Here is a 21,148-nt window from a genome sequence, read left to right on the forward strand (position 1 = left end):
AGTACCATATACATAGAAAAAAGCCAGAAATGGTGCTGAGGCTCAAGTGGTAAAGCTCTAGCCTTGAGAAAAGTCCAAGGATAGTGCTCAGGCCCTGAGCTCAAGCCCAGGACTGGCAAAAACAAAAACAAAACAAAAAAAAAAAAAAGAAAAAGCTACAAGTGATGCTGTAACTCAAGTAGTAGAGCTCTAGCCTTGAGAATGCCCAAGGACAGTGCTCAGGCCCCTGAGTTCAAGCCCCAGAACTGCAAAAATTGAATAAATAAGGAGAGCCAGGTGCTGGTGGGTCATGCCTGTAATTCTAGTTACTCAGGGGGCTGAGATCAAAGCTAGCCTGAGCAGGAAAGTCCATGAGACTCTTATTTCTAATTAAGTTTTTTATAAAAGCTGACAGTGGAGCTGTGGCTCAAGTGGTAGAGCACTAGCTTCCAGCAAAAATGTACTTCCAGTTTTTTTCTATGTATATGGTACCAAGGAATGGAACCTGGGGCTTCGTGCATGCTAGGCAAGCACTCTACCACTAGGCCAAACGCCCAGCCAAGAGAACGAAGATTTTTTATTTCTTGTTCAACACTATATACTGTGATCTTTTAGGACATTGTTGGCCATTCATGAGTGCTTTAATAAGTACATTTTGCATAAATGCCTAAGAAACTGGTAGGGAGAAGGCTGGGCCAAAGGTAGCTGTGGGGAATGCTAGTAACCCTTCTCAAAGGTATCCTCTTCTTAGGTAGCTATTCTTATCTGAGACTGGCTCCTCTACTGGTAATACCTTAGAGAAATTAACTTCTCTTAAAGTTAACTTCTCTTTAAGTGAAATTTCAAAATGACAGCCCATAGTTGAGGAGAGCTACTCACATATTTTATTGGGCCCTGGCAGCTTTAGAAACAAGTACATGGAGAGAGATTTCACAAATACTTCAGGTGTCCTGCTGCTCTTTCCTGTTGGAAGATCTAGTTATGCTGGTTAATCTTGTGTGAGCCTAATCAAGCTGGGTGATGGTGTTTGCTCCTCCAGTTGGGGAACATGATCTCAGTTCACCCCTTCATCCATTTATGTGACCATCTTGGCTTCTGAATCTTTTGGTTCTGGCCCTATGCTGTGGTAGAGTAGAGTTGTGGGGAACATTTTGACTTTTTTGGTAAAAAGAGAACAATTTCTAACTTTTACAACAACTTGGAAAAGCCTACTCTCCTCTTCCTCATACCTCCAGTTCAGGATTAATAACCTAACTAGTTCAAACAACTGTTGGGAGAGAATTCAACATAAATATGTTCACTTTGTTCTCTATCCAAGCTTTCTAAGGAAAAAGTTCTAGAGAGCTGGGTTAAAAGATGATTCCATGGTAGGGGCCGGGAGTTTGGCCTAGTGGTAGAGTGCTTGCCTAGTATGCACGAAGACCCGGGTTTGATTCCTTGGTACCACATGCATAGAAAAAAGCTGGAAGTGGTGCTGAGGCTCAAGTGGAAGAGCTCTAACCTTGAGAAAGTCCAATGACAGTGCTCAGGCCCTGAGCTAAAGCCCAAGACTGGCAAAAAAAAAAAAAAAAAAAGATGATTCCATGGAGCCAGGAGTTTGGGCTAATGATTAGAGTGCTTGCCTAGCATGCATAGAGACCCGGGTTTGATTCCTCGGTACTACATACATAGAAAAGTGGAAGTGGTGGTGTGGCTCAAGTGATAGAGCTCTAGCCCTGAGGAAAAAAAAGCCCAAGGACAGTTCTCAGGCCCTGAGTTCCGTCCCCAGGACTGGAAAAAAAATCCATGGCAAACATATCTTGCAATTTAAAATATAGGCATTAAACCATGGAGAGTAAGAGTTTGCTTAAATTCTAGTATTAAAAATAAACCTCAGTGACACAGCCTTCCATTATCTTTGAACAATTGCTTATTTTTCTCTCTCTCTCTTTCTCTCTCTCTCTCTGAAAAGAGAGAGGTTGGCCAAAGTGCCAACTACCCTGTAATACCACCAGAAGTCACATAATTTTGGTGTGCATTCCTTTGTTACCCCCTGAGCAGGTGTGCACCTGGCCCTTATCTTGGTACCTTGCAGAAAACTGAGATGTGAGGGACTGACATGACCATATCATGATTCATGAATGACACACATGTATTTACTAATTGGAAATCTTTGTGTTTCTAGTCACAAGTCAGCATAAAAAAAGATGTAAATATAGTAGCTCTCCTTATCACCAGGGGATATGATTCTAGTCCCCTAGCAAAAGTCTGAAACCTCTGCTATTTATCTACCATCATACACACACATATAATATAATGCCTGTACCCCTCTCATGGGAAATCTCTTTTTAGGTGGCCATTTTCACACACACACACACACACACACACACACACACACACATACACACTCATACATGCATACATTTTTCTATGCATACCTATGAAAAGCTTAATTTATAAATTAGGCACAGAAAGAGATTAACAATAGCCAATAATAACATAGGACAATTCTAACAATATAGCGTGATAAAAAATGTGATTGTGGTCTATTTTGGTCTCTCTGTATATCCTGTTGTACCCAGCTTTCTTGGTGTGATGATGTGAGATAGTCCAAGCTAGACATGATGAGAAGAGGGGAGGGGAGTGATACAGATACTGAATACTAGGATGTAGCATTATGTTGTTGCATGAGGGTTTCTGGAGCACATCCACCATGCAGATTGCATAGACAAGGCAGATGGTAAGTGATAAATGGGTGAATGGTGTGCATAGCATGGATGTTAAATAGGACAGAGCAGGAAGGTGGGAGATTATTTTCTTCCCCTCACTTGTTCTCTTCTCCCCTCTTCTTTTCTTTCCTTTTTGTGTTTCTTTTTTTCTTTTATTATCATTGCTGATAAGTAGTTGTACAAAGGGGTTACAATTCCATGTCAGGTTATGAATACCATATATCTTGTTTAGTGTTGCCCCTTCCTTTATTCTGTCCCCCACCTAATTACCTCCTGTCCCTATACTCAAGTTGTACAGCTCATTTTCTACATTGAGTATAAAGACTACATTTGCTCACCCTTCTTCCCTCCATTCTTGCACCCCCTCTTGCCCACCCCCTCAAAACATATTTCCACTTTCTGGTATTCACTTTCAGTTGTTTAAAGGAGTTAGGTTTTGGATTCCTCCCCTACCCTCTTTTAATCTGTGTATAAGTACATGGAGTTCTGAATATGTTATCATGCATATATATATATATATATATATATGTGTATATATTTGTTGGCTATGGGGCTTAAATTCTGGGCCTGGGCCCTGTCGTCACTGAGCTCTTCAGCTCAAGGCTACTGCCCTACCCCTGGTCCTGGGCATTGTTCCTGAGTTTCTTCAGTTCATGGCTACCACCCTATGCTTGGAGACATAGCACCACTTCTGGTTTTCTACTGGTTAATTTGAGATAAGAGTCTCATGGACTTTAGCCAGCCTGGGCTGGCTGTGAACTGTGATCCTCAGATCTCAGCCTCCTGAGTAGCTAGGATTATAGGTGGGAGCCACCATGCCAAGCTTATAATTATATTTTATATCTAGCTTCCAAGTATAAGTGAAAACATGTACTGTTTGTCCTCTCTGAGCCTGGCTTGCTTGAATGATTTGTTCAAGGCCATCCGTTTCCCTACATAGTGAATTCTACTTAGTAAATTCTCACCATGTAGTCTGACTGGCTATGAACTTACCATCCTGTTTCAGCCTTCAGAGTACTGGGATTACAGGTATTTGCAACTATACCCAGCAGGGTATGAGATTTCTGCAAATTACTCAGCAAGTACCCAATTTAAAGCTTATTAAGTGATCTTTTGTTTTCCTGGAGTTTTTCATTTAATTTTTTCTCACCCCTCTTGACCACTACTAACTACAACCTTGGAAAAGAGCAACTGCAGACAAGCAAGGACTTGTTTATGAAACAACACTTACTCCTGGTGGCAAGAGCCTGCATTTTGTGTCATCTATCTCATGAATTACACAAGGAAAGACTTAGTTTCCACACTCTTCCTTAAGTCTCAGCATCAAATCCTCAGCATCTTCTATCCTCAAATTCTGATTTAACACTGTGTTCATTTTACCACTAAGACTGTTCAATTATCTTTTTCTCATAGAATTTTCTACCTCTGATATGAAATATAGTAGCCGAAGAATTGAGGTAAGATTGGTCTTCACTATTTTAAAAGATAAAATCAAAGAACGTTATGTGTTAGCGATAAACCCCATCAAATAATTGAGAACTAAATCCTCAGCAATTACAAACTGGAAAATGGACATATCGTTTATTGGGTGCCAAATCACTGTTGGAAAAATTATGTACAGCTTTGTGCTGCTGTTCTGGGCTAGTCTCAGTTCTTTATATAACTACATGAACAGCTCTCCCAGGTACATTTTCAATTGACTATTTTATTGTTGTTGTTTTTTCTTTTCTTTTTTTTTTTTTGCCAGTCCTTGGTTTGAACTCAGGGCCTGAGCACTGTCCTTGGACTTTCTCAAGGCTAGAGCTCTACCACTTGAGCCTCAGCACCACTTCCAGCTTTTTTCTATGTATGTGGTACCGAGGAATCAAACCCAGATCTTCGTGCATGCAAGGCAAGCACTCTACTACTAGGCCAAACTCCCGGCCCTCTTTTTTTTTTTTTTTTTGCCAGTCCTCGGGCTTGAACTCAGGGCCTGAGCACTGTCCTTGAGCTTTCTCAAGGATAGAGTTCTACCACTTGAACCACAGCATGACTTGCGGCTTTTTTCAATGTATGCTGTACCGAGGAATTGAACCCAGAACATTGTGCTTGCTAAGCAAGTAATCTACCACTAGGCCATACTCCTGGGCCCTTCAGTTGACTGTTTTGAACATATCTAGAAATTAAATTAGGTTTTTCTCTTTTTCTTTTCTTTCTTTTTTTTTTTTTTTTTTTGGTGTGCTGGTGCTGGGTAGGGCTTGAACTCAGAGAGTGAGCTCTGTGCTTGTAGCTTATTTGCTCTAGGCTAGTGCTCATTCTCTTGAGCCACAGCACCGCATCCAGCTCTGGAGTGGTTATTTTGAAGATAAGAGTCTTAGAGACTTTCCTGCCTAAGTTGGCTTGGAACTGTTATGCCCAAGTCGCGAGATGACCACCAAGAAGACACCGAGAATCAGACTTTCTGAAATGCAAAAGCAAGGCTTTATTCAGGCGGGCTGCAGCTTGGGCTTCTTCCTACACCCTGACACAGCAGAGCTTAGGAGGAAGCCCTGAGCTGAAATTTTACAGGGCTTTTTAAAGGCAAAGACCACAGATTTACAGCAACTAGGTGTCTGAGTAATATAAGGTTGGGGGGTTAGGGACATTCCAGGGCGATTGGAGCTAATGGGAGGTTCCCATGCTGGTTGAGTCCTAATTAACTGTTTTGAGGGTAGTTTTATGGCTTAGAAAACAAACACTGTCCCTGGAATTTATGCAAGTTTTGGTTAATTTTAACACAGACAGGTCAGTCTCTTGAACTTATGGGTGCAACAGTTCTGTTTCTTTAGTGTATGTGCGCTTTGGGTCATCCATAGTTTAATATAAACAAGATGGTTACTGCCTCAGAATGGGGGGTGCTTTTTAGCTCCTCAGGAACCAGTATCCTCAGAACTCCTGAGTAAAGGCATGAGCCACTGACGCCTGTTGAAACCAGGTTTTTGTTGTTGTTGTTTTTCCAGTCCTGGAGCTTGAGGTCAGGGCCTGGGCACTGTCCAAGGCTACTCCACCACTTGGGCCACAGCACCACTTTTGGCCTTTTCTGTGTATGTGGTACTGAGGAATTGAACCCAGGGCTTGGTGCATGCTAGGCGAGCATTCTACCACTAGACCACATTCCCAGCCTGAAACAAAGGTAATTTTAATTTAGAAAGTTTTGTTAGCAGTATGAAGGGTTGAACTCAGGGTCTTGTGCTTGCTGGACAGGCATTCTCTGACTTGAGCCACACTCTTACCTTTTTGCCATGGTTACATTTTGAATACAGTCTCATATGTACGTGTTGGCACACCTGGCCCATGATTAGCCTATTAGAGTTCTATGTACCTAGGATGACAGGCATGCTACTATATCAACTTTTTCTTTGTTGAGATGAAGTCTCATGACCTTGCTATTCAGGTTAGGCTTGAACCATGACCTTTCTGATCCCTACCTCTCCATTAATGAGGTATGTGCTATTGGCACCCAGTTGAAACTAGGTCATTCTTTTTCTTCTCTACTGATGGAAAGATTTTCTTGTCTAATTTATAGTAAAGCTTTTGAAAAGATTCATGCAATTTTTTTTGTTTTTGTTTCAGTTTCCCAGTTCACCAATCCTTCTGTAGCTTATGAGCCTTTGAGCAAATATTTTGGCTGCATTTTCAAAAGAGATTTATTGGCCTAGAGATTAATGAGCATTATGTGGCAGGTATTTAAACATTTGGGAAATCTTTATTTCCTTAGTCATTTTTAAGGAAGAAGAAAAGCCATCCAGACGATGATTCGGGCTAGTCTGAACTTACAGCTCTCAATCGCTATGCATGATCCACGCCTATAAATATTCTGATAGAATTGGCTATCAAGTTTGTGTGTGAGGGAATAGGCCACAATGAAAAGAAACATTGAACGAAAGGGTTTAGAATTGTGAGCACTCTGCTGAATGCTATACATTGAGTTACACTGACCTCTAGAGGTCCACAGACATTTGAAACTATCAGTTGGAAGTTAGGTGTGTTGATACACTCTTGTAATCCCAGCTACTCCAGAAGCAGAAATAGGAAACATTACAGTTGGAGACTAATTTTGGCAACAGTTGTAGTCTCATCTCAACAAATAAGCCATGTGTTGTGATAGTTCACACACACCTGACATCCCAGATATATGGGAGCATAGGAAGGAGGATCAATGGTCTAAGACCAGCCCAAGCAAAAACTCAACACCTATCTGAAAAATAAGCAAGAAGGATTGGAACTATGACTCAAGTGATAGAGCACCCCTTTATCAGAGTGCAAGGCTCTGAGTTTAAATACAGTATATTGATGAAAACAATTGGAATAAAATAGGAAAGAAAATAGTTGAAAATAGCCATTAGGGCTGTTAACTTTCACATGTAAAGGAAGAGATGATGAATATTTTTGTTCCAGATTCAAACTGCATTCTTCAATAGTAGTATTGTTAGTGCTGCATCTGTAACAGCACTTTAAACTACTGTCAGGATGGCCTCTTTTAAAAAGAAGAAGAAGAGGAGGAGGAGGAGGAGGAGGAGAAGGAGGAGGAGGAGGAAGAGGAAAAGAAGCAGCAGCAAGATACTATGGTTCATACTTGTAATCCTAGCTACTTGAGAGGCTGAGATAGGGAAAAATCAAGGCTAGTGCAGAGTACATGAGACCTTCTTGTTAACAGTAGGGTGTAATGGCATTTGGCTGTCATCCCAGATATGATAGGGACCCTAAAATAGGTGGGTCATATCAAGCCTACACAAAAAGCAAGACCCTGTCTGTATGAAAAAAATTATGAGCTCAGCTGGGAGCTGATGGCTCGTGCCTGTAATCCGAGCTATTAAGGAAGATGACATCTGAGGATCTTGGTTCAAAGCCAGCATGGGAAGAAGCCAGCCCATGAGACTTGTATGTTCAATTAACCACTCAAAACCCAGAAATGGTGCTGTGGCTCAAGTGATAGAGCACTAGTCTTGAACACAAAGAAGCTCAAGGACAGCTCCCAGGCACTGAGTTCAAGCCCCCCAAACAAACAAAAAAGAAACTCATAAAACAACTGGAAGCATGGCTTGGTGGTAAAGTGCTTGCCTATCAAGCTTGAACCTCTGAGTTTAAAACTCAGGAAAAGAGATAAAACAATAAATATCTCTCATTTTAAACTATTAACATTTACACTATAGACCCTCCATTTAAAATAGATAACTATGAGTCATTGGGCCTAATTTCACTCTTACGTGTTTTATTCTGCTTTTAAAAACAAATGAGATTTTAGCTGGTTATATGTTCTTCACATTTCGGTGCTGAGGAATGACTCTGGGACCTCATGCTAAGCACCTGTTGTACCAATGAGCCACACTTGCAGCCTGAGACTTTGGTTTGAAAAAGTCAGATGTGGTCATTTACTCTTTTAATTCCAGCACTGGAGAGGCAGAGACAAAAGGATCTTAAGTTAGAGACTAGCCTGGACTGCATGGTGAGACCCTACCTCAAAAAAAAAAAGTTCAGCCTAGTGGTAGATTGTCAAGCATGTACCAAGACCAGGGTTCAATTCCTCGGTACCACATACACAGAAAAGGCCAAAAGTGGTGCTGTGGCTTAAGTGGTAGAGCTCTAGCCTTGGGATAGCACAAGGACAGTGCTCAGACCCTGAGTTCAAGCCCCAGGACTGGCCAAAAAAAAAAGTAAAAAAAAAAAGAAAAAACTGTTAATATTGTTCAATGGTAGAATGTTTGCCTAGCATGTGCAAGGAAGGTTCTGAGATATATCTCCAGCACCACAAAATAGATACGTAGATAGATGATAGGCAGATAAATAGACAGATAGAGCTTTGTGTTTTAATGGTTTACCTTAAGAAAACAGAATTTCAGATGGCTCTAAGCCAGTTAATGTGATACAGTATTTGCATGTTTGTGCATGTCTCACCTTTTTTTTTTTCTGTTTTAGTTCCCTCTGCCACCAGTGTCACTTGTGCCCTTGAGATCTGGTGTGCTCACTGTTCCCCAAAGTCACAAGTTTCCAAGAGAAAGAGAAAAGAACATAGCAAGTCTCATATCCTCTGAACCTAACCTCTTAGAACTTGTTAGTTACTCATGTGAGTTTACTACAGCAAACCAGCAGCAGAAAGCCCCGCTGAAGGGGCTGGTGAATCAGACACCCAGGCCTTCTGATAGATCCATTTGGTCCAGAAACATGTGTTCCTTTGGGAAGACTAACCATCACAGAAAACACTTGGATGTGGAGGAGAACTGGAAATCCAAGGAAATAGAAGGATGGGACATAATCAAAGCCTCTCATTTTGAAACAGGACAGTCTTTAGTGTCCTTTGACCATTTTAAGGATGGGAATATTTCTGAAGATAAGGTACTGGATACTGAATATCATGATGGTGAAATGAAAAAAACAAAAGAGAACTCTCTGTGTCTGTCATGGAGAAAGAAAGAGGGCTCATCGGCCAGAAAGAATGATCAGGATTCAGAAATATTGTGTACCATCCCAAGCAAGCCCCAAGAGGCCCAGCACTCTGAAGTAACTCCAAGTGAAGAGAAAGTGACTAGAAATGATAATCCCCATTTAGAAAGCAGTTCTACAGGAGGAAAAATGGAACCAGAGGATATGTTAGGAGACATTACTATACTTAAAGACTTCACAAATGTGGTTTCTGATCGTCCCAATGAACATCACACAGAAGGTCATCCCAACATGGGAACAACCATAAAAATATCAAAAGCTGAAGCAAACAAACCAGAAATGAATGGGATGCTGCCTCTTATCCCCATCATTTTCCCTGGAGATGAAATGCCCAAGGCACCAGTGGTAGTCAAACCAAGCCTCCAGAAAAGAAAGAACATTGTTCCTAACAACGACTTCAACATGCACCAAGAAAACAACAAACCTAAGATGACTACCCACAGAAGTAAGTTGGATTCAAAGACCAAGACAAGTAACAGGATACCTCAGAATTTCATGATATCCATTCAAACTTCCACTAAGTCTAATCTGCATAAAACTAGCATAAAAACTCAAGTGTTCCCTGCTTTGGAGCTGGTGGACCCCAAAGCCAGGCAATCATCCAAGTATCAAAGGAGAATGCCACAGATAGAAAAGAAGCAATTACCTTATTGGACACAGAAATCTAAAAAGCAATCATTTCCATGCATTTGTAAGAATCCAGGAGAAAAACCACCATGTGTTCCTCTCTCTGTTTCATCAACAGAACCCAGATTACATTACCTGGATCTTAAATATAGTGACATGTTCAAAGAAATCAATTCAGCTGCAAATGGACCTGGAATTTATGAAATGTTTGGGACTCCTGTCTATTGCCATATGCGGGAGGCCGAAAGGCATGAGATCCGTTCTGTTCCATCCAGCAGACGTATCACCAGCAAATGTCGATCTTCATCTTCACACAGTGAACAAAGCAACAATAGCAAAATCAGACTTTCTCAGAAAAGACCACATAGTAAACCCCCAAAACCTGCACTTGGTCTTAAACAGAAGCAGAAAAGTTTAATTCCTAAAGGGAAAGGTTGCAAAGTTGTAGATAGTGACCTAGAAGATGTTGAAAATGGTATTCCAGAACCAGATTGGCAGATGAAACCATCACAAAATGACTTTCTGTCCATCCAAGATGAAGTTCAATCGATGAATCTGGCCCAGGTTTCTGAGAAGAATCCTAAGCAGAATGAATTCCATCTTATGCCAAACTTACCTATTGTTGAAGAGATCTTGGTAGACGAGTCTATGGATGAAGGAGACATTTCCAACAATCAAGTACTCACCCCAAGTCTCAGAGATCTGCAAGAACTTGAAGAACTCCATCACCAGATCCCTGTAGTTCTTTCAGAAGACAGCTGGGCTATGCCCAGTGACAAGAGTTCTAGCAAGCATATACTGCAGGAAAAGCAAGATACAACACCTCTTGAGAAAATAAACAGCAGTCAAATGTTAATGGATTATCTAGAATTTGAGAGTGTTCCAGATAATCCTAAAGCTCATATGAGTTTCTCTTTCCAAGAGAAACAAGAAAAGATGTCTTCCCAAACATATCCACATTGGGCACATTCTTTGGATGGTGATAGTTTATCACATAAATCAATCACATATCAAACATTTGGAAAAACTTTAAATGATGAAAATTCTATTTCCCCAGAAATTCTGGACTCATTAAATAATGAAGAATTGACAGATGAATTATTAGGTTGTCTAGCTGCAGAACTATTAGCTCTTGATGAGAAAGATAACAGCGCTTGCCAAATAATGGCAAATGAAACAGATTCTGAAAGCTTAAACTTTGTCTTCAATAGGAGAGGAAATACTACCAAGGAATTGGGCAAAGAGACAACAAAGGTCAAAATGCAGGTTGGTATAATTAAAGTCAGAGATTCAGGAAGAAGGCACCTCAGAGACAATCTGGTTCAAATCCCTTATTTTCAAGTGAGGAATCATAAACCCTAAATAATTTGGTTTCTTCAAGGTCTCAGAGTTTGGTTGCAAGATTGGAATGCAGATCTCGTCACTTCCAGGCTTAGATGACTTTACCAGGCTGCCTTTTTTTCTGAGATTTAGCTAGCTTGTCTTGTATTGAAATCATCTGGGGTAAATTAATATAGCAAAATTATTTAAATACCAATATTTTACTGAGTTATAATGTTTCAGTCAAAAGCAGATAATTTGCAACGGCGAGCAAAGAAAGTTGCAAGTTAAACTTTGTTCGAGGTCTTGGGTGAGATGGAAATGATATGCTCCTGCCCATTACATTCTTCAGCAAACAAGAAAGGCATATTTCTCAGAGATTCCCTATACCTAATTATTTCTTCCAGGTGGTTCAATGTATGAAAATATTATCAAAATGCCCACTGTATTTCTGGCCCTGGATTCAAACTAGGAAATAGTGACGTGTAAGACACAGCTTTTGTTTCTCAAGGTGGCATAAACTAGTCTTGCAAAAAAAAAGTATTTTGATTAGCATGGTAGAGTGGGTACAAAGACTATTCCAATGTGGATATGTTTGGGAAGACATCTTTTCTTGTTTCTCTTGGAAAGAAAAACTCTCAGAGCCTCAAAGCTTGCAAGTCTGGTGCTCTATTACTGGTGCTCTATCACTTGAGCCATACCTTCAGCCTTGCTCTTTGGTTATTTTGGAGGTGGAGTCTCATGAATTTTTCTTTTTTTCCATATATTTTTATTGTAATTAATAGAAGGGTTACATTATATTCACCAGATACAAGGTGCATTACTTCACAAACATTGATAGCCTTTCTCATGTCTTGGTCCCCATTTTTCTCCCCCATCCCCGCCCCTCATCTTGTTTTCCTTCCTTCCCTATCTGATTTCAAATAACCAAATATGCATATATACAATATATCAGATAACCAGGTGAAATACTGTACCAATATGAGATAACCAAGGGACAGCAAAAGAGATGGGAGATAGCATAGTACATTAAGGACAACAATCACTCATTATATGGCTTTTGTTTCTTTATCCCGAAGGTCCTTTCATTTAGTGTCATACTATATGGCCTTATGTATCTAGGCTTTGTTCTATTGTAAATCTCTGCTAGGAGAGCCCAAGGTTTCTACTGATTATGACAAATGAGGGAAACCATTGAGCCTATGTTCCTTTGAGTCTGGCTTTCTTCACTTAATATGATTTTTTTCTAAGTCTTTCTATTTCCTTACCAATGGGGCGATGTCATTCTTTCTGACAGCAGCATAGAATTGCATTGTGTATAAATACCACATCTTGTTGATCCACTCATCAACTGAGGGATATCTGGGTTGGTTTCATATCTTTGCTATGGTAAATAGTGCTGCAATGAACTCTCATGAACTTTTCTGCCTGGACTAACTTCAAACTGTGATCCTGAGCAGCCTTCCAAATAGCTAAAATTACAGGCCTGAGTCTCTGATGCCCAGCTTTGCTCATTATTTTTTAGATAGGGTCTCTTCTTGTCTGTGGATATACCAGGGTGCAACCCACCTGTGTTAGGCTTTCCTCTAAGCAAGGATAAGCCATCCACCACTGTCTAGCTCTGTATGGAGGTGAGTGTTTTGTTTTGGGGTTGTTTTTTTAAAATTTTTACCCACCATGCTGGCCCTGAATCATGATTTCAATAATCTCAGCCTTCTTTTTTTTTTCCCCTGCAAGTCCTGGGATGCTGGGAAGGTGTGGTAGGTTAAGTAGGAGTGGTGTAATCTATGATTCAGTGGGGCTGGAAATGTAGCTTTCTTTATTTAATTGGTCCTAAACTGGAAGTGGACAAGAAGTTTAAAAGCTGATATTCATCTTCCTACAAAATATGCAATGAAAAATGTAACTCCAAGCCAGGTGTGATGGCTCTCACCTGTAATCCTAGCCACTCAAGAGGCTGAGGTATGCGGATCGTGATTCAAAGCCAGCCTGGTCACTAAAGAATGTGAGATTCTTATCTCCAATTAACCACTAGAAAACTGGAAATGGCGCTGTGGCTCAAGAGGTGGGGCGGTAGCCTTGAGCTGAAGAGCTCAGGGTTAGTGCCCAGGCCCAGAGTATAAGCCATGATCAACCAAAAAAAAAAAAAAAAAGCGTGACTCCAACATGTGTGCAATCTATAAGTGTACAACTTAGGGTGTACTTATGAAGTGTACTTACGAACTTATGAAGTGTACAGCTAATGTGCACTTCTCTATCATTTTTGGCAAAACTGTGTGTCTAGTAGTTACCCATGAGCAACAAACCAGTACATTTGAAAATAAGAAATATCAGTCAGGAGTTTGGCCTAATGGTAGAGTGCTGAAGACCTGGGTTTGATTCCTCAGTACCACATACATAGAAAAAGCTGGAAGTGGTGCTGTTGCTCAAGTGGTAGAGCTCTGGCCTTGAGAAAATCCAAAGACAGTGTTAAGATCCTGAGTTCAAGTCCCAGAACTGGCAAAAAAAATGATAAATAAAGGAAATAAGGATATCACACTGTCCATCTCAATGACTCAAAAGTTTTGTGGTTATCCTTTTGTCTGTTTTCTCCAGAGGTATAACAGTGGGTTCAGGATAAATGACAGGGAAGAGTTTCTCAACTCAATTGAAAGGAAGACATTTTCTGAAAATAGTTTAAAGCATGAAGAAGCTATTCTGTGGACTAAGGGTGAGATCCTTGGAAAAGGAGCCTATGGCACAGTAAGTTAACCTGGAATCTCGAAATGACCATTTTTTCTGCCTTCTCACTGTTTCTTCTCTATGCATTCTCCCTATACTCCCTTTGTCCATATCTTTACTTAAAACTCTTTTCATCTAGAGTAACAGAAAACCCAAATTGTTCTGAGGAAAAAGACGTTTATGATTTTATGAATCTGAAAGGAGCTGATCTAGCTTTGGTAACAGGTGGCTTAAGGAACTAACCACGTCATTAGGATCTGGTCTCTCACAGACTGGCTCTTGTTCTCAGGCTCCATGTGGGCACAATGGCCATTGAATTCCTGGCTTCTCATTATTTCAGGTTTGCACTCCATGGGGAGGAACGCTCTTCCTTTGGTAGCTGCATATGCCACTGGAAAGGTGGGAGAATCATTGCAGTGTAGAAAAACCCAAAGATGTTCCTTGTGTTTGGTGCATTGAAAAAGACCATCTAAAATCTTGGTAATCTAGGAAGTATTTACAAAGATTGGGAAAGAGAAAAAAACTAATAAGGTCCATGTATTTATAGTGGGGCAACATTTCAGTGAGAAAGTAGAAGACATAAAACCAGTGATATCACATCATAAGGAGGCTGGCCAGCACCCATCTTCTTCTTTCTTCAGGGAGCTGTAGATCTAACCTCACCCAGTTTCATTTATTTGGTGAGATGTCTTCCCAAGCTACCATCTAATGTAGTCACCACAGAAATCTATGAGGCAAATATTCATTACCTAAATTTGTTTTTGCCAGTCCTGGGCTTGAGCTCAGGGCATGAGCATTGTCCTTGGACTTTCTCAAGGCTAGAGCTCTACCACTTGAGCCTCAGCACAGCTTCCGGCTTTTTTCTATATATGTGGTACCGAGGAATTAAACCCAGGTCTTTGTGCATGCTAGGCAAGCGCTCTACCACTAGGCCAAACTCCTGGCCCCTTGTCACCTAAATCTTACAGATGAGAAAAAAATAAAAAAGATTATGCACTTACTCTAAAACATATGCTGAAGAATGGTGAAACCAGAATTTATCCAATCCAACCTACTTGATTCAAAGCCAATATGATATCTATTCATCATGCTGCTTACTCATGCCCATCTTGGTTCCAATGAAACACATAACTTCCTAAATATGTTGTATTTAGTTGGGGATGGATCAACTTAGAGAAAAAGGGAATGTCAAATGTCACATGCAGAATTCCGCAAACATATCCTCAAGTAATTTAAATTTAGTAATAAGGTATTTTTTTGTTTCTAGGTGTATTGTGGCCTCACTAGCCAGGGACAGCTAATAGCTGTAAAACAAGTAGCTTTGGATGCCTCTGATAAATTGGCTACTGAAAAGGAGTATCGGAAACTACAGGAAGAAGTAGATTTGCTTAAAGCACTGAAACATGTTAACATTGTGGCCTATTTGGGTACATGCTTGGAAGAGAACACTGTAAGCATTTTCATGGAATTTGTTCCTGGAGGCTCAATCTCTAGTATTATAAACCGTTTTGGGCCATTGCCTGAAATGGTGTTCTGTAAGTATACAAAACAAATCCTTCAAGGTGTTGCTTATCTCCATGAGAACTGTGTGGTACATCGAGACATCAAAGGAAATAATGTTATGCTCATGCCAACTGGGATAATAAAGCTGATTGATTTTGGTTGTGCCAAGCGTTTGGCTTGGGCAGGCTTAAATGGCACCCACAGTGATATGCTAAAGTCCATGCATGGAACACCCTATTGGATGGCCCCAGAAGTCATCAATGAGTCTGGCTATGGAAGGAAATCAGATATCTGGAGCATTGGCTGCACTGTGTTTGAGATGGCCACAGGGAAGCCGCCATTAGCTTCCATGGATAGGATGGCAGCCATGTTTTACATCGGAGCCCACAGAGGGCTCATGCCTCCTTTACCAGACCACTTCTCCCAACATGCAGTCGACTTTGTGCGCATGTGTCTGACCAGGTAAGAAACAAAGCTGGGGGAGAATAAATGGCCAAAAATTCCAAGTAGCTGGTACTGCCCCTTGTAATTTGTAGCCTATGAAAGTCTCTGTTTCAGTAAAGACATCAAATAAGGAGTGAGTTGTGCTGAAAGTAATCACACTGACCATATTGGTTGATTGTATTTGTGTTCATTTAATGTATCAGGGTGTAAGAGGGTAAGTATACTCCAATTAAATGCCTTATAAGGTCCTCACAATCATATCCAAAATCAATGGTTTACAAAATTTCCTAAAGATTCAGTTATTTACCAGTGGAACACCTTACCAGGGAATGCTTCCATGAAGAGGTATTGCTTTGCATTTAAAGGAATGGAAAATATTTTGAACAAAAAGAAGAAATCCCAAGCACCAAGTACTAGAGTATTTGGGAAGCAGAAAGACCCTTGTAAACAGCCTGTTTCCCCTTTTCATTCTTTCTTATTATCTATGGAATAGAAATGTGATAGCTATAGGAGCTATAGAGATTAACAATAGTGTATTTTCCAAAATTTTAGCTAGGTACCATCTAGTCATATGAATTTTTAATCTAAAACTAAAACAAGGTTGAGGGTATCGCTCAGCTGTAGTGTTTTCTCCTAGCAAAATAAGATAATAAAGATTAGATAAAACATATAAGCAGAGATGGTTATGATTAAAGTGTGTGTGTGTGTGTGTGTGTGTGTGTGTGTGTGTGTGTGTGAGCCCTGGAGTCTACTCATTATTTAAGGATGGGGCAGAACATCCTAAAAACCTACCTACCTAGTGAGGAAAGTAATTCTCAACACTCAAAACTCAAATTCCTGTCTTTGAATGAAGTGTATTTTATACCCTTACATGAAAAACTCATATCCCAGCATGTATCATGTACATAGGGCAATCTTCAATTCCAAGAGTTTTTACTTTGCCTTTCTGCATGAGTGAAAGAAACCAGAAAGCTCAATGTCTTCCAAGAAATGTGCTTTCTGTTTTGTCTCTATATCTCACTCTTCCAGCACATGTGTATGTTTGCCTGGTTGATTTCAAGATTTCTCCATCCTTTCTAACAGGGAGGGGAGTTCTAAGGATCTCTAGATGTTGACACATCTCAGGTGTTCCAGTGTAGATTTTGTGAACAGAGAGCACCAGGTACAGAGCTACTCAACCTCTCAAACTCTGCAACAGGGATGCAGTGCCATTGGCGATCTCCTATGGACCAATATTAGTGTGAGATGACTGAAGCACACTTCTAACCCTGTTCTTTACTGTTTATTTTTAGGATAGCCTTCACATCCTTCCCTCACATACATGTCAGAACTAAGATCTACCTACTTTAGATTTCCTGTCCTTGTCAATATGACAGGAATATACTACTGTGTCTAAATTCTCTCTATGCAAACAGAGGTTTAAAGGCCTTTTCATCTGGAGCTGGCCAGGAAACTACATCCTCCTATTGTCAGCTACACATATAACTTGGTATGACTGTCATATGCCACTGCTCCAGGTATGAGTTTCCCAAAGTTTTCTGCCAGGCTAGCCTCAAACCATGATTCTCTTATTATCAGCCTCCCAAGTAACTAGAATTACAAGTGTGATCCACCAACACCCAACATGAGACACTTGTAAAGACTTAGAAATAGAAAGGATCAGATATAGATCAGGAGCAAGGCTAGACAGAACAACAAAAAGAACTTGGGAACACAGTGTGCATATCATGAATAGACATACTGCTCTGGACAGTCTGAAAGTTCTGAGAAGTTAGGCCAAGAAATTTATTTTTGTTGCAGAGGCAGTGAGAGAGCTGAGCACTGCAAAGGATTTAGGATAAAGACTGCCATGAAGAAAAAATTGAGTTTGTGCTTGATAGTGGAGAAAGATGGTAGGGTTTTATGACTCTGGATAATGGGCGAAATAGCAATCATGAGAGAGGAAAGGGAAGGAAGTAAAACACTCTCCCTTGCATCTACTTGAGTGGAGCTCAGCAAAGCAATTAAGGTTGTAGGTATGTATTTAAAATTACCTTGGTAGCACATGTGGTTTGCATGCATGAGACCCTGGGTTCAATCCCCAGCACTACTTCTCCCAAATCATGGTTAAGCTCAACAACTATAGTTATGAAAAAATCAGAAAGCTGATGAAAATGCTTATAAGGAAGATTTAGGATGTAACTAAAGAAAGAAAGTTGAAAAGGGAGAGAAAGTATTGCTCTAAGGTGGGTGAATCTAAACTGAGATAGTTTAGGGTATAGGAAATAAGTATTCCAAATATCCCATAAAAAAAGGAGACTAAGCTCATTAACTATCACTGAGTTCAAGATGGAACTTTCTATATAGTAGTGGTCCCAATGCTATTTGTGATTAAGGAAATAATAAACATTGAAAGAAAAGGTCACAAGAATTGAACATGTTAGAGACATTTAGCAGGAATAACAAAGATAGTATGGCTAATAGATAGCAAGGGAAAGATTTTTGAAGGAGGATGTCTGCATTCTTGGAAAGTAGGAAAAAGGATTTCCAGATAGAATCTGGAATGCTATATTAAAAATACATGTAGGCTGGGAATGTGGCTTAGTGGTAAAGTGCTTGCCTAGAATGCATGAAGCTCTGAGTTTGATTCCTCAATACCACAAAAAAGTAAAAGTGTAAAAAAAAAGTGTAAAAGTATTTTCTATTTTCACTTGGAAAATGTCATTTTGCTGCTCAAATTACCAAAAGATAATTAAAAGAAATTAAGGAACAGGTCACAAAAACTATTGTTTCCTCAATTAACTGACATATATTTTTAAAGTCTTTACTCTTGAAGAAAAACAGAAACAATAAAACAAAGAACTCCTTTTTATGTATCTGAGCGTGTCCAAAGTGGAGTTATTTTAATTAACTAATAAAGCACATTTAAATATTGATTTTTTTTCTGGCTGCTCCTGGGCACTGTCCCTGAGCTTCTATTGCTCAAAGCTAGCACTCTACCACTTGAGCCACCACTCTACTTCTGGCTTTTTTGGAAAGTTAATTGGAGTCTTATGGACTTTCATGTCCAAGCTGGCTTAAACCACAGTCCTCAGATCTCAGCCTCCTAAGTAGCTAGAATTACAGACATAAGCCACCAGAGCCTACCTAAATGTCATTTAAAAAATCTATACAATTTGAAATTCTAATGATCTATGTTTGTCGGGGGCCACACTAAGGGTTGAACTGAGGCCCTGGAGTAGACTAGGCAAGCATTCTCTTGCCTCTTGGACCATACCTCCAGTACATAGTGCCCTGATTTTAAAGTTTTTATCTGTATTTTTAATAGCTTACATTAGTTATACAGAGGTGGATTTTATTGTTACATTCCCACACATGTTTACAATGTGTTCCACTAATCCCACCCAGTGCCTTAAAATTTTAAAAGTAAATTTGGTGATAAGTGAACTTTTTATCACACAGTAACACTAAAAAGAATGAAATAAATGTGTATAAATTCTGCCTCCAATTGAACAAAAATTTCATGGAAAAGTATGGCTTTATAATTTCAGTAGCCATGTGTTCTCCAGTGTCTTTGTCTCAAATTAGTTATGTTTGTTAGCCTTTTGTTACTGAAGAATAGTTGAATGACGGAGAAAATGAGTTGGGATTTAGACTAGGTACATTGAGCTATCTGGTTTTACTTCATCTTTTGTTAATTAAAGAATTTATTAACATTGATTTTTATATCATATTTCAAATGTCATGTTTAACAAATAAGTATTCAGTAAGGTAATCTCTAAGTTTTACTTCATCTTTGAGATCTTTTAGATCTTGTTGCAGTCACATGACTGCTCTAACATTATTTTCCACTTCTTAGGGATCAACATGAGCGACCTTCTGCTCTCCAACTCCTGAAACACTCCTTCCTGAAGAGAAGTCCCTGAACATACATCAAGACTTTCTTCCCAGGCTCACTGGAGATGCTCCCTTATTGCTTCATTGTGGGGAATGATGGTTAAAGGGCCTTTGCTTTCCTACTGGATATGCAATATAATCCAACTTAACCAGATCCTGCAGTGTCATTTACAAAGTTTAGTTGCATATCAGTGCCCTCAAGCTTCAGGCATAATTGTTCCTCAGCAATTATTTAGTGATAAAAAATATCAACAACTCCCCCATTCCAATGTTTACAGTTTTTCATTCTCTAAGAACTTCAATTTATATTGCTTTATATGACATTTCCTCCCTTTTTTTGGCTTCTCAGTTTCAATGCCATTAGTTATATGACATTTCCTCCCTTTTTTTGGCTTCTCAGTTTCAATGCCATTAGTTTAGAAATGATTTTGTAGTTACTCTAACCTCAGAGATGACCTACATTCTGTCTACTGAATATGTATTCCTTTCCTAATAAACTTCCTTATTGGTTACTACATTTTGCATCTTGCCTGAATTCTTCTCTTACCAGACGCAAGGACCAAAGTAGGTAACTGCATTGGCTTGCCAGTTAGATATTTTGTGTGTGTCTGGGATTTTGAATTGGATCTTTTCTAGGCTATGACTAGATCTAAAATGTGTTTCTGCAGGAGTAAGATGGTTCTTACTCACCTCTGTCTGGGTTGAGCACATGCCTGTTTGTTTTTCTCTGCAAGTACTTTTCTATTGTTTGTCCTCTGATTTATCTTTCTCATCTATCCATCTTTATGGAAATAGATATCTGCCTCAAGAGAAAGTATTTTACTCATTTTTGTGCTCTTGATTAAAATTCAGACCAACCTGTTTAGTCTTGGCCTTAAAATTTTGGCCAGATATTGATGGCTTACACCTGTAATCCTAGCTCTCAGAGAGAGACCTGAGGATCATGTTCAATGATAGCCCAGGCAAGAAAGTCCATGAGTCTCATTTCCAATTTACCACCAGAAAGCTAGACATGAAGCTGTGGCTCAAAGTAGGCTTGAACAAAAGCAGTTCAGGGACAGTGCCCCAATCCTGAGTTCAAGCCCCAGGACAGGCATAAAAATATTTTTTTTTAAAAAATTGAAGCAATAGAAATCCCACAGAGTGGGAGAATATCTTCATTAACCATACAATAGACAAAGGCCTCATATCTAAAATATATCTACAGCTAAAAAAATTGAATCTTTCCAAAATAAATCTCCAAAGAAACAATCATCCCATTAAAAGATGGGCCAAAGGGGCTGGGAGTTTGGCCTAGTGGTTAAAGTGCTTGCCTAGCATGCACGAAGACCCGGGTTCAATTCCTTGGTACCACATACATAGAAAAAAGCCGGAAGTGGTGCTGAGGCTCAAGTGGCTCTAGCCTTGAGAAAGTCCAAGGACAGTGCTCAGGCCCTGAGCTCAAGCCCAGGACTGGCAAAAAAAAAAAAAAAAAAGATGGGCCAAAGACTTAAAGAGAGTCTTCTCTGAAG

The 21,148-nt window shown here is 39.8% G+C and overlaps 1 protein-coding gene across 1 annotated transcript in view; it reads left to right on the forward strand.

Annotated features, from left to right (window-relative positions):
* Map3k19 (mitogen-activated protein kinase kinase kinase 19) overlaps positions 1-20,089 on the forward strand; it is a 53,052-nt gene extending 32,963 nt beyond the window's left edge. Inside the window, exons 9-13 of the mRNA XM_090343134.1 lie at positions 4,101-4,144; positions 8,622-11,039; positions 13,689-13,835; positions 15,082-15,779; positions 19,600-20,089. Of these exons, the coding sequence (XP_090199260.1) occupies positions 4,101-4,144; positions 8,622-11,039; positions 13,689-13,835; positions 15,082-15,779; positions 19,600-19,666 (3,374 nt within the window). The 3' untranslated portion in view covers positions 19,667-20,089. The remainder of the gene's footprint in view (positions 1-4,100; positions 4,145-8,621; positions 11,040-13,688; positions 13,836-15,081; positions 15,780-19,599) is intronic.
* Positions 20,090-21,148: the final 1,059 nt, after the last annotated feature.

Source organism: Megascapheus bottae, chromosome 12 (assembly GCF_031878675.1).
Source record: "Megascapheus bottae isolate mThoBot1 chromosome 12, mThoBot2.hap1, whole genome shotgun sequence".
Taxonomy (NCBI): domain Eukaryota; kingdom Metazoa; phylum Chordata; class Mammalia; order Rodentia; family Geomyidae; genus Megascapheus; species Megascapheus bottae.